This window comes from Battus philenor, unplaced genomic scaffold (genome assembly GCF_028537555.1).
Source record: "Battus philenor isolate CCGP_79_NKW_IND1 unplaced genomic scaffold, ilBatPhil1.0.hap1 SCAF_25, whole genome shotgun sequence".
NCBI lineage: Eukaryota > Metazoa > Arthropoda > Insecta > Lepidoptera > Papilionidae > Battus > Battus philenor.
The window spans coordinates 9428098-9442742 of record NW_027181688.1 but is presented as its reverse complement, the minus strand read 5'-3'; the positions used below and the strand labels follow the sequence as shown (position 1 = coordinate 9442742).

Below are 14645 nucleotides of genomic sequence, written 5' to 3'. Positions count from 1 at the left end.
TCACGTTATTTATTATTACAAAAAACCATTGATTTTTATAATAGGGTGCGTTACATATTAATTGACAGCAAATGAAGAATATATTCAAGGTCACCCAGAGCGCTATGCTAGGAACTTCGCTGCGAGATCGAATCATGAATGAGAGAATGACGTAGCTCGAATAATTACTCGTCTAAAGTGGTACATTGTCGTGCAACCGGTTGCCGTTGGGTGCGATAGGTTCTCGAGAAGACTCCCTTTTAGGTGGACCAACGACATAGAAGTCGCTGGAAGCGGGCAGTGGAAGTCACCCTGGTGATCTATAAGGGAAGGCCTATGCCTTCCAGTGGGCGTCTATCAGCAGACAAGAAAAAATAAAAGAGCCATACATTCACCGCGTTAGTGCATTTTCAATCATCCCATATATAACAAGTTTTACACGTTAGAGAAATGTAGAAGTATGCCACTAGTTATCTTGTACATTGTTTTTAAATTACATTACTTTTTCAACGATAAAATATACATAATGTACCAGTTTAAAATCTTCTAAATTTAAATAAAAACAAATGAAGACGTTAACGTTACATATTTTCATAATACAAAAGCGTTAAGATTTATTATAAAGTTGTAATGGAATAGACGTTTGTCTTCCATCTGATGGAAAGTATAGATGAAGACAAGGGTGGTACACGCCCATCCAAAAGAAACCTGTTCACTCTACTTTTAAAGGCTCCAGAGTTCAACTTATCAGGAAAAATAGATCCTGGTAGTTCCAAATCTTGGCGACTCTCACCAAAAACGAGCTGTCAAACCGTTGAGTTCGACTTTTGAGTATGTTAACAATGTATGGATGAAACTTTTGCCTGCCCCTAGTAGTAGATAAAGGAATGGAGATGGCTCAGTCAGTTCGGAAAGAGCCTTCGAGCACTCTCCAAAGTGCATCCTATAAAAAACCGATAAGCTGTCAACTCGACGACGATGCTCATGTGTGTGTAGTCTGCTAAAATTACAGTCTAAAACATTATTTCAAACATACATTGTACGATTTGACTCACGACGCGTATAAAATGACAATAACATTTTTAAGGGCGATCTTTTATTGCGAGAATAACCTTTAGAGTCCGCAGACTATAAAGGCTTCGCCTATAAACTAGCGAAATTATTTTTTATCTGCGTCACAATATTCTGAAACTTCTTTTGACATGGCAAAAATACTTGAATCACTAACGACAGACATTTTTGAACGCTAGTATATGTTTATATAATTTATAGGGCAATAAACAGGAGTATATGTACATATTGTCGGAGTATTGGGAATTCAAAAAATCATATGCCAAGTTATGTTACTATTATAATAATAATGCTTAAGTTTTTATGATTTTACCCAGGCTTTTATATTACAGTGGTGATGAACTGGATACTTCGTGAAAAGTTATAAAAAGTTCAGACCCTACTGTCAAAGAAACAGAGAGGATCCGCCATGAAAAGAAAACTCTGCCGGCCTTACAAACTAGTCGCTAATAGAATAAAGTGGATTAGTTCTACACTCAAAGAAGGTCCAAATCAAAGAAAAAATACGCAAAACGTAAATCATTACATTAATTAGATTTTACTATATAAACACATAGTAAATTACATTTAAATAAACTTTATATATACATATATACCTGGGGTAATAAGGAATTGATTTTAAATACTTCAGATATGCAAAAAAGCATTAAAAAATCATAAAAATTATATTTATTGAAAGCGTATAACAAGTGTAACAAAATAAGTATATTTAATTTAAATATTAAAACTAATTTATTTAATTTTCATGACAATTCTTTAAAATTAACTAAACAAGCGGTGACAGCAATTTGTATTAATTCTTTCAGATTGTTAACACTAGCCAGTGCTTAATTTTCACAATATATTTTTTTTAATACAATGACACAATAATGAAAAATTACCTTGGGTACCTTTATCCGAGCCACAAATAATCTTTCAAAGCTGCTTGTGCCTCGTGAGCCAAATGTTGGCTACCCCTGATATTTATGTATATTAATATGCGTTATATTATATTTTGTCTTTGTTTCAGCGGGCGACCAAGCGACCACCAAGCGACTCTACAATCATTTCGCTTGTAATAACTTTATTCGAGTTTAATGTTATTTGAAGCATGTTACGTGTTTCAAAGTTTTAGTTAATTTTATCTCTACCGCTTATTACTACTAGAGCTGTTAGTCTGCAGATCCATATGATCACGGGAAGCGCATGCGCAGATAGAATTTCCGACTCACGATCCATACGTTACAAACCTAAATACTTATCCATCACATATCATCTTATATTTTTCTCTTCTATAATTCCTACATGAAACCTATAGGTCTATAATTATGATATTATATTATAGTTAAATAATTTTTGACACTTAAATGGATAATTATTATTCATTTTAATTGAGAAACTTCATCATCGTCTATTTAACCTATAGATGCCCACTGCAAAACTTAGACTTCCTGGTGGAGATGGTGGGACCATAGACATCTTTGAGGGAAGTCCATGTCATAATTGCCACGCTTGGCAGGCGAGTTGGCTATCGCAGTATGGTGTTATGGTACGCAGAGGACGCTGCTACCGATCCTCTGGAATTTGCTTGTAAGCAGTGGTAATCTTATGTAATTATTACACTAAATTGAATCATATAAAAAGCATCCCGGCAATCGAAACCACGACCTGCGATCTCAAGCCCTAGTCTTTACCGCTGTGCTACCACTGCCCAATATTACTTAAGAATAACACGCAGAAACAATCAAAAAAATATTGGTGATTTTTTTTTATACCTAAGGTCGTCGAAAGACGTTTCCTATTGGTATTATTGGAAATCTATAGGGAAGGCTTATGTCCAGTTGTGAACATCCAACCGGTGAAATGATGATGATGGTATATTTATATTTTATTTGAATATAAAGAAACTTATGTTTTTAAACGAAAGGTAGTAGAACTGTATTTGTAACTGTCAGTTGACAATAATATACTAACAGCTTCGAACTTATCTTGAGAACACATAACGTCTGCCTCTCTTTCTTCGTAACGCGAATCATACAAGATATATTCGGAGACGGAATTTCGTCATCTATTCGCAACCGTCCGGTATTTCCAGTGAACTGTAAAATTATCTAGGACACGCGTTTTATGATGCTGCCTAAATATGTCGTTTGTGGGTTATCGATCGGACATCGCGGTATACTTTTGTATTAATTAAAGGTTTATGGTCGCTTGCCGGTCCGTGGTCTACTCTAGAACCTTAAGGCTCCAGCGGACATCTGTGACATGCCCACGGGTACTTCAACTGGTGCTGGTCAACTAAACTATATCAGTTACTTTAGGTCGTTTAAACCAGAGTTTGTCTGTCTGATAGTGGGAGGCTATGTGTAAATAAAATATAAATAAATGCTGTGAGAATACGAGGAAATGTGGTGAATAAAAGAAGTTATAAAGAGAGAATTTGTGAAAGATGAAAGAGAGAGCGTGAAAATTAAAATGAAAAATGAAAAAAAATTGATAATAATAGTACTGTCCCTAAAATAAGAACAAGGAACGAAAAGTTCTATAGCAGGGCCATATGGAAAACCAAAGGACCTCTGACAGTTTCTTTCATAAGCTACTTTCAAAATTCAGCCGGTTCCGGTGGACCTCATGCAACATTTCTATCATACCCCTAAAACTCAAAAAGGTGAAGATTAGATCTAACTACGAAAATTTGAGTTGTGCCTGAATTCCAACTAATTAATAGTTTACAAACACACACAAGATGAATTTAGTCCGTTTGCGCGTCTGAACATGCGTTTCGAACGGCAGCGCGATAAATTGTATTGAATATAAAATATAATATGAAAGTTATTACAAATAATAATCGCTGAGCTTTTCATGAAGATCTTATATTGATTTCCTATATTGATAGGTGAAGTCTACATTTAGTTCTTCACTAACGAAACCAGATAAATATTCGTGGACTCCCGCCTACGAATAAAAAGCTCCCATTTTCTGTCAAGTCAACGTAGACCCTTGTCAAGTCTCTCGTGGACCTCTGGGGGTTAACCTGGGCCACTATGGGAACTACTAGTTTAAATAATTGAGGACAATATTTAGTTGATTTCCTGATTTACATAAAAAATTATGTAGCATGTACGTATCAAAAAGCATTTGATCGTTTGACTAAGAAGACATATAACACAAAGGTATGAACAGTCCTGGCAACGATACAGTGAGTTTGTTGCACAATTGATTTGACATGTTCGTTTTGGCTTCGACGTACGTGATATAGCCTGTACCTACTAGACAACGTTTTAAATTGTATTTTTTGATAATTGTACCTTATCAAAATATGGAAAATTGCCTTCTAGCGTTCAGCTATTACATAATAAAACTAAAAAAATGTAAATTTACAGGTCCGCGTCAAACAAATTTAAAAAAATTAACGTTTCGTATTTTTGTTAAGCCAGGGATTCTTATGCTAATTTGGACTAGAAAACTGATACCTCAAACACCTCAATTACTTTAAATATCTCTCGATTTTTTATATATATATAAATGTTTAAACTATGCTGATGGTGAATTGAATAAACTTAACATAATTTTCTAATTAAAGTAAAACACAATATATATAAGGCTATAAGCAAATATGTTTTTTTTCCCATGACCACATTTTAGTCGCTCCTGAGCAGGAGATATCTCATGCTTCTTTATTTCAAAGTTAATCTTATTTATTTCAAACTGATACATGTGTTGCAACTCATTCAGTAATTGTATAATGTCAAATAAAAACTTATTAACCTAAAAACCGATTCCAACAACAAGGCATATCGACCACTAAGAAACTATACTCGTACTAACATCTTTCTTCACCGTGTTGTCATCGGTTTATTTTAAGCTCGGCTTTTGAATAATTGTCATTATTTCAACATTAGTCCAAAGCTAGATATAATCCTCCTTTGGAAGAGGTAGCACCCAGAGTTTTTGGGATGATCTTATCAAAGTTGCCTTTCCGCCATGTATGTTATTTAAAAATTAATTCACTAGTATACGTACAAAAACCTAGAATTAACATATTTAATTTTTAATTTAAAATGAAGTATTCGTGTACGGTCTGTATTAGTGATTATCTGTTTGTTCGTCTTATCACTTGGTAGTATTAAAACCACTACGTTACTATATAAATAAATCGAACATTGAACGTCTTTATAAACCTAGCATAGATTGCATTGCAATGATTAGACAAGCAGTGTGTAGTGTATATAGTACTAATAATAAATTAATAGGTTGTGTCATCCATTTATAATCCTTGATGGTAAACAAAGCGAACACTGGAGCCAACTCGGGCAATAACATTTTGAAGGTCGGAGATTTTGAATCAATTTTACACCATCAGTAGAAACTGTACTAATAGAAAATACATTTCTAAAATATTTTTAAAGATATATCTATAAGACAATAGTTATTATCATAAATCTTAATTAAATCAGTCGACAGACGTTTACTACAAGAGATAGGCCCCCAAATATCGTCACGTTGCGCTTGCGCATCCCGCATCAAGTAACTTTCTGCTAACCAGTTTATATTAACTAACCGTAGCGAGTCACGGAGAAGGCTTTCCTAGTTGTTTATCTACAAGATCAAAGGGAATAAGGAGGTGGAAAGATAATAAAGATAATAAGAAATAATCGTCATAAACCAGCGGATTGGCAAATAGAACTGGACATAGGTAGATCACATACCACGTAAAACTGTTGACTGTTGGGATCTTATGTTCGTGGAGAGAGACCACGGACTAGGAGCATGAGTCGTTCACAAGTGAACAAAACCTTAAAGTCATCCAAAGAGGCTGAATACAAGTTTCTTCTCTACGTTTATTAGTGGACGTCTTAAGGCGGAAGAGAAAATAATGCAAACTCACTTGATGAATCGCATTTTTAGTAGGTATTTTGAATCGAAAGTAGAGATAGGAATATTAAAATATTTTTTCAATGAGAATACCTATGTACAGTTCATTTTAGAAAAGTAGTGTGTTGCCAAAAACTGTTTGGGAATCCCCGATTTACTGTAAATACGTAGTTCATCCAAGACGCGCTAATAGCAGTAGGTGATCAACAACTGTCACTGAAATCTCGTCTATTGTCTTAGAAAAATTCGCTTCGCCACAGGTTAGTATAAACAATAAACTATTTACCACATATAACAAAAAAAAAAAAGAATTATTCATAACAGATATCCATAATAACACTTTTCAGCCAGTATTTTGTTAACAATGTACACGTCTGGTGTAACATCAATAAACTAGGTTTAAAAAAATCTTAATTACTCATATGCATTTCTCGTGACGTCACTACCTTTACGGTCTTCAAGCACGCTTCGCGGCCGTGTAAATTGAACTAATCGGCTCAAGAAATTCTTGAACTGAATTTTTTAATCTGACCTATTAATCCCAGAGCGGGAATATTTACGGCCAAGATAAACTATAATACGGTTTATTTTCACGTAACTTTACGTAAACAGAGAACGTAATGTTGAATATATTGTGCGATAAATTATATTGTACATTATAATGATAGCTCGCGAGGCTAAATATACCTCGTAATAGCTTCACGTAAATTTAAATAAATAAAAATTAATATACTGCCTTATCACCATTAGCCCAAAGAGAAAAGTAGGGACCTCAACTTGTACTAGCCTGGTTTTCAGCCTCTCCTACTTCCTAAGGTGTTATCTGTCTCTAGCGTATGCTTGTTGTGTGTATAACACTAAGCTATACAATAATATTAATTAGTGTCAAAGACAGAGTTTTTGACTCTGTGTTTGGCATTAATCGGTGTAACATAACTCCTGAAGATGCCTCGTGGAGGGGTGAAACACGTGTTGAGTAATTTGGCGGTGGCGGTTGTGTGATTCGCATTGCTTGCCGCATACGCATTTACCAGCGGGCTGGCGGGCGGTGCACTTTGTTGCACGACTACCACTGCATGTGCGGAAGTGGCTAAATATTGGTCCTTTTCTTACTTATTATGGACTTACGCAAGGTAACGCCTGATTCCATTAAAAATAATATTAATGTTATACACAATGTTATTGTCACATCATCGAACGGCGTCATCATATCAGCCGATCAATGAATGAAAGGTGATACAGAGCAAAAGGGAAAGACAGTAGAATTGTGGAATGAAAGAATAGACCGAAAGACAATGTGAAGTATGAAAGAAGAGAAAGAAAATAATAAAAAATTCTGTGAAAAATTAAATAAATTTGCCCAAAAAGTCCCTGTCTCACAAAAGATAGGGGGTACGAGAGGCCCCCAATAGCGGGGGCCATAAAAAAAAGACGATACACGCCTACTATAAGGCATTGGTTTTCCCAAAGACTTGTCTTACGATGCCCGCATCTACCAACTTCCCGCGACCATGACTGCATCATTTGGTAGCCGGGTCTACCACCTTGTGGTCGCCACTTGAGAACCATGTCCTGCCTACCACGTGTAATTATTCGAGATATCTGTGACTTCGGTTCGGACGATATACTGCTTAAAACTGTTATAAATAATTTAAATGTGACTGTGCTTCTATAAATAAATATATTAATAACTCTGTCAAAACCGAAAAAACAGCTTCTAATTACAACAGATCGTAACTTACAATGTTGATTTAGATACCTAATACTTGAGTTCTATGAAATCTTTATATGAAAAAAGTATACGTTTTACAATAGGGTCCCAGATAATTTTCAGAAGGGTCCATTCGCTAGATTACAAAAAAGACCTCAAAGAATATTTATGTGCAATAATGTAATAGTGTCTTACATTGTTAATTACTTCATAGAAGATAACACATTGTGTTCGCTTTTATTTTTTCAAAAGGAATACAGTCTCGCTGAGTGAGTTTCTTTTACTTGTTGGTAGAGTCAGTCGAGAAAACCGATAATAGAACCAACTCATCAATAAGATCTATTCTATTATTGTTATTTGTTGACTGTTATTACAAATACAATTGTGAAAATTTAACTTTCATTTTGATATAATTTTTATAAATATTAAAACATAATTGTTAATTTAAAATGATTCCTAATTTCGATGATAATTGGACTATAAAAAAACGAACAAAAATATAAAAATGAACAGCTTATATTTACAAATATGTAGTAATCAATTGTCATTAAACATTTTTCGTTTTCGCATGCAATTGTTGAGTAAAACAATAGTTGAATATATGGCGCGACGGGAAAAAATGTAGAAAGATTGATAGGTATCATTCATCGTGTAATTAGTTGAAGAACATTTTTAAATTTGCATTTTAATGGAGGTCGAAGCTAAGGATTTTTAATCAAATAGTACAGATAATATATCTTACCTCCTCGACGGATTTCTTGGAGAACTCGTTCATAGAGAAAATCCATTGTTGCACTAGGTCGTTCACAATAACAAGATCGTTATATAACCAGGTGAGGAGGTCATTGACCCAAGTGACGCTGATGGGGTCAGATCCTGTACAAGTGGGAACGATTACGCTCTGATGCTTCTTGAGGGTGAGTTGCTCGGGCCCAGGGGACATGCGCCCCAGGCGTTTCTTGTTTGGAGGCGTCGCTGGCACGAAGCTGGTCTTAGCTGGCTTGAAGGAGCCGCTTTTGACCTTGGCGCTGGTGGCCAGAACCGTGTCGGAACTGGTGATTATTTCGTTCGCTGTCGACTTCTTGGGTTCGTCAATCGGTTTTGTGGGTTTCTCTACCTCCGCCGCCTTGGGGCCGAATTTCCCGTATGCCCACTTGGCCACGCCGAGAAGAATGATGGAGAACACTATCCATATAAATATTAACATGACTAGATTGTCCATAGCTGTGTCCATGTAATCGAAACTGCATATGAGATCGTCAACGGCTTCCGCGAGGTCCGCCATAGTTTTCCATGGTTCCCACCACCATGAGGAGGCGTTCGTCCCCACCGCCTCGCCCTCCGTTACTGAGCTCGACATTTTTTATCTATTTCCGAACGCACTATTTTGGGACGCAGCTCTCCGTCTCGCTCTACGCCTCTCTTTCTATTTAATGTTGCCTTCTAAAATAACATACTCAAGTTCGTTTCATTAAATATTATTCCTTTACTTTAATGAATCAATAACAATATACAATGAACACATTTTATTTATTAGGGTATTTCAGTATTCGTTCGTTCGTATTTAGTCGTGGTTTCTATCGCTGTGCGATGTACTCTCCCGGTGCAGTGCCTTGCTTTAAATCTTCAAATTCATTGCTTCGAAGCTCTGTAACAAATTCATAATATTAATAAAATTCATGAAAATAGTTCATATACAGAGTGAGAGATGTAAATATTTTAAAGGTTTTACACCTATTTCCAATTACCCTGTATATAGTGATCACTTCGAAATATGGTACATTATTTCATTTATATTTCAATGCGACAGGCCAATAATTTCTGGCAGTACGAAAGTCTGCAAGGACAGATAGTAGACAATAATTAATTTTAATATGTAGAAATCCTAATTTCTTAATTTTACTAACGATTACGTTATTTATTAATTCTGAATTAATGATAATTTTATATATATGTATATATATATATGTATATATATATACATATATACATATACATATATATACACATACATAAATACATATATATAATACAGGAAGAAATAACGTTAAGTAAAAATTAGCAGGCACATACAAGAAAAATCAAATGAAAATTGTGAAAGAAAATTTAAAGGAGGGTATAAAACAAAAAGTATGAAAAAGAAGGATTGTAAAAATGTGGTGAATGGTGTGGTGAATGCCAGATATACTAACGGACGAAAGAAGAAAAATAAACAAAACTTTACTGAAAAACTAAGTGAAATCAAAGTCCCTGTCCCAAAAATAATAGGTGAACGGAAGGTCACCGAGGATTTCCAAAAGGACTAGTTGGAACCAGTCTGCATCTTGTCTTTTCCAACTTTTACACATAGTTTTTAAAATATTTTATACAAATATTAACCATAATAATTTACACTTATTTTTAATTGACAATATTAAAGTCGATATTGACGCAAGGAGTTAAAGATCCTTGACCTTTCTGAACGTATAAGCTTTTAACCATATGGCGTATGGACACATTAATTACTTAGCCAGTGTCAAGAACGAAAGAATCGATGCCTATTTAAACGATACACATGTATAGCTAATGTTTAACTGCTTTTAACTAGGTGATGAATTTAAAACAGGACTATAAGAACTGATGAGAGTTTTACAGACTGTGATCTATGACGTCAAGTCATCATTACCAGCATATTTGCTGATAGACGCCCACTGCAAGACCCAGAACTTTCATAATGGTCGCCGCCAATGGCCATTAGAGGTCCCGCGCTACCACCAGCATCCTATGAGTTCCCGCAACCTGAACTATGTCATTGGTCCACCTATTGGAAGACACCCACGCCATAACTGCCAGTTCGTGGTCTCCACTCGAGAACCTTTCGTCATCAGTCGACACTATTGATGATGATTGGTTACAGGCATAAAAACCTTAAAGGTGTGCATGTTCATTTGCTGTCAATGAATGTACGGTACTCCCTATCAAAAAGACACATCGCCCTCCGACCCACGAATCGCCTACCGAAATGTGTTCGCCTCTCGAAATCCTTTGGAACTTAACAGAAAGGACTCAGATAAAAATAATAATAGGTGTGAAAAGGACGAACGGAGGAAATTAACTAAGTCCCACTAATGAGAAGTTGTGGAAGTAATAGGCAGACTACAGCACCAGAACAGATGGCTAAAGGCCTTAACCCTTAAAAGCATGACTTTTATCTATACTTTAAAAAAATATATATCTTGCAGATAAGAACACTACAATGCAGAGAAAAATAGAAAAAAAAACTTGTACAATATTTTAAATACTTATTTATTAAATAAACCTTATATTGTAGATATACAACAATATGTATTTACTTGTAAGCATTCATTCAATCAACTCAACTCATCAATTCAACTCATTTTACATTCAAGTGGTATGTCGTAGTTTTTCAACATTATGCATTTAAGGATTGAGGATCTAAAAGGGAGACCACAGGTAAGCAAGCAAAACACAGGACACCTTGCGGGTGGATGTTAAAAGACCTTGTTAAAGTCTTCGGAATCGTCTATGTTGCCTATGTCCAAGATGTCGTTTTACGTTTAAAATTATGACGATGACATGACATATAAATGTTCGGATCATATATCGTTATGTATACGGGTTTAAAAATTATAGATTAACGTATGTACTATAACCATTAACTTTAAGAAACCATATAAGGGTAATTAGTTTCAATGCAAGTATAAGAGACTAATTTAACTATATCGGATGTATACTTCGTCATTATCATAATTTTAGCTATAAAACCTCTACTCCTGGACATAGGCCACCTCAAAAGATTTCTTATAGGACCAACTGTAAGCGGCCTGCATTGAACGTCTTTCAATAACTTTTATAATGAGTTGCTAATAGAAAAATAAACAAGAGTACCGATTTTCAGACTACCTACGCACAAGCAGGTGTAGTCTGTGGTTTTACACTTGCAATCATTTTATTAATTTGTTTATATTATCATCCACTTTGTATCATTTATATTGTTCACTTGTATACATCTTGGGAAAAATGTATTAGCAGAGAAAAATGTAGTTTTATTCTTTTATTTAAGATTCTTATTGCTTTTTCTAGACGTTAATGCTATTCTTGTCTCAAGCTTTATTAAATTCTTACAATGAACGTTTTGCGAGAGGGAACTAGAACATCGATAAACGCTTTACTTTAAAAAAATCGTCTCAATTTTTTTTTCTTATATGTAGGTTATGTTTTTTGTCAACAATAAACTTTTCAAAATGGCATTGTTTTGAGTACGAAAATAATATCACTAATTCTTTTCAATAAATACTACGTAGCGAATTGATAACTCGGCCGCTGTAGGAAAATTCAATTTGCCATAAAACTGTACAGCAAAACCAATTTACAGTTGGTGATAAAAATAAAAAAAACTACATCGTAAAAATTTTCCCGCTCTTGGAGACAGATTAAAAATCAACGTTACCCTCCAATTTTTATATTTCAACAGAGCGTGTGGAACGTGATGGAATTTTTTACATTTCGATACGTCTATCCAGCGCGTTGAGTAATTAAATTTACAATTATCTTCATGTAATATTGATTAATGTTTTATAGTAATTAATCTGTGAAAATACAATCCGTCAAAACGTACATACCTGACATAGGTAAATTAAGATAGAGCCAAATAGTAACAAATTATATAAGCACCGAAATATTAATACATTTTAAAAAGTTGTCAAAAAAATGTATTGTCACTTGTTTGAGATATGTCATTAGCTCTATGTATAATCATACTATATAGAAGATTTCCTAGAGTTACTTTCAACACTTTTCCTACATTTAATGCTTTCCAAAGTGGCAGTAATGTTAGCCAGGCAACAATAATCTCGAGATCAACCAAGTCGAGTTTCGGCCCTTTCGGGCGCCCTTGTTTTGGAGTGCTAAGCGAATTCTACCGACGAGTGACAGCCCTAGCAGAGGTCTCCTTAAGATGGCACCTAAGCCTAGTAATTCCATGGAGCGTCCGCCTGACGACAAAAGCAACCTCCTAATCCGATAAAACAGTAATATGTAACTGCCCGTTTTGAAGGTCACCGGAAAGCCTTCGATCTTACTACCTTGAAAGAGGTCTTAAGGTAGTCGCTTTTCACCCTAAAACTTCGAACCTGCGAAATCTAACATGCCTCTTGGGTAGCAGACCGGTCCAAAAAAGAAATATGAATTAGCAATAATTTACCAAGAAGATATTTTCTTATTTAGTTTCCATGTAGGGATTTTTAATAAATACGTCGTTAGTGCAGTCGAAAACACGCATCGAAACTTTAACATTGATCTTGGCAACCTTCCGATGGCAAGTTTCGTTGTCGTGTTCAAAAACGGTCAAGGGCGTCCGGTGCGAGTGAAGTATCTTTCCAAGCCAGATCAGTTAGTTCACTTTACACTCATATTACAAAGGGTACACTTATATACACAGAGAAATGATAAAATATTGTTTTTATTAATAAAAACCATTTCAAAAAATTATGTTTTTTTTTTGGAACTAACTTACACTGCTGATCTTGTGCTATTTACTGAATCCGCGGGTTCAAGGCGGCAGAGCGCAGTGGGCACTAAGCCTTAGACTTCTTATAAGGTAGCAAAGCTTAAAGTAAGGGTAAGCCTCAACACGGGCGATTTCATATTAATATTTGGGAGGGTGCTAAGGTCCTTAATGGTTTCGGCAGATGATAGACTCTAGGACCACGAGGAGATCTCGGTTTGAACTGTCACTCATCGGTAGAATCCTTTCAAGGACTCTCGAAAGGGCAACTGTATCTTATTATATTATTACTAGCTGTTCCCGTAAACGTTGTTTTGCAAAAAAAATAGGGTTTTTATTAACAAAAAAATAAGGGTTGATCGTAGAGGGGTGAAAATTTAAGGTTGTATGTATTTTTGTATGCTGTATCATAATAAAATAAAAACCAAAAAAATTGTTTAAAAAATAAAAAAATAATTTAGGGGTGGACCACCCTTATCACTTAGGGGTATGAAAAATAGATAGTAGCAGATTCTCAGATCTACTGAATACGCATATAAAATTTAGTAAAAGTCGGTCAAGCCGTTTAGGAGGAGTTCAAGTTCGAACACCGTGAAACGAGAATTTTATATATTAGATTTATATTGCCTTGCTAACATTACTACCACTAAATTTTAGAAAAAGTGTAGCATCGCTGCTATACACCAGAATGAGAAAATATTTATGTATATGTATTATTTTCAACACAATTTTTAGTAAATATTTAAATTTTTATTCTTATATAATGCGAACAATTAATTGCTTGCCTTATTAATTCAGTTGCAACATTATTAAATGCATATTACGAGTACTACATGTCATTGCATGTTCTTGTAAGATTCAATTAAACATATATAATGCTTTATTATATTTGTGGAGTCATAAACAATTATTGTTTCTGGAAAGTATATTTTGTTTATGTAAATATTTAAAAAAATTATTGTATTGAGTACAATAATACTTTTTTTTTCGAGATTACTCTTAAATTCAAATCCATTAGTGGGACCGGAAAGTAATGTCGCTTTCTTAAGTTAAATTCACACGACTACATTCATATCAAGTTTTCACTTTTAATCAACAATATATTCACCTTCGTCATCAACAACCTTTTGCCATCTAATATACAACGAACAAATGACAATCAACTACCGACATGCTCAAAAACAACATTATTTTCCGGTTCCCCTAATATTTTGTGTAACATCGTTCATAGGTAAGTCCGCTATGTTCTGTATAATATTAAAATTACATAAACACAGCATTTTAGTGACTAAAACTAACCACATTATTTATCGACTATTACAATGTCTCTAGGACTAAAGAACGTTAGGAGTAAAGAGAACTGTAATAAAATATTATTGTGTGAGGTAAATTGAATGGCTGTTGCTGGTGGTAAATTTTTACAGCATGCTTTATTGTTAAAGTTACATGGTTATTTACACACTTGCTAGAATAATATCATGGGATCTCCCACATGCGCATGAGTTAGTCTTGTTGCACATTCGA

General features: G+C 34.7%; 1 protein-coding gene across 7 annotated transcripts in view; it reads right to left on the bottom strand.

Moving 5' to 3' along the window:
• LOC137924833 (uncharacterized) overlaps positions 1-14645 on the bottom strand; it is an 89944-nt gene that overhangs the window by 47346 nt on the left and 27953 nt on the right. For all 7 annotated transcript variants that reach the window (XR_011107613.1, XR_011107614.1, XM_068768205.1 and 4 more), the window contains exon 2: positions 8358-9263. Coding sequence is in view for 5 of the 7 variants with exons in the window: in XM_068768205.1 (XP_068624306.1) it covers positions 8358-8975 (618 nt within the window). In the remaining 2 variants the exon portion in view is untranslated. The remainder of the gene's footprint in view (positions 1-8357; positions 9264-14645) is intronic.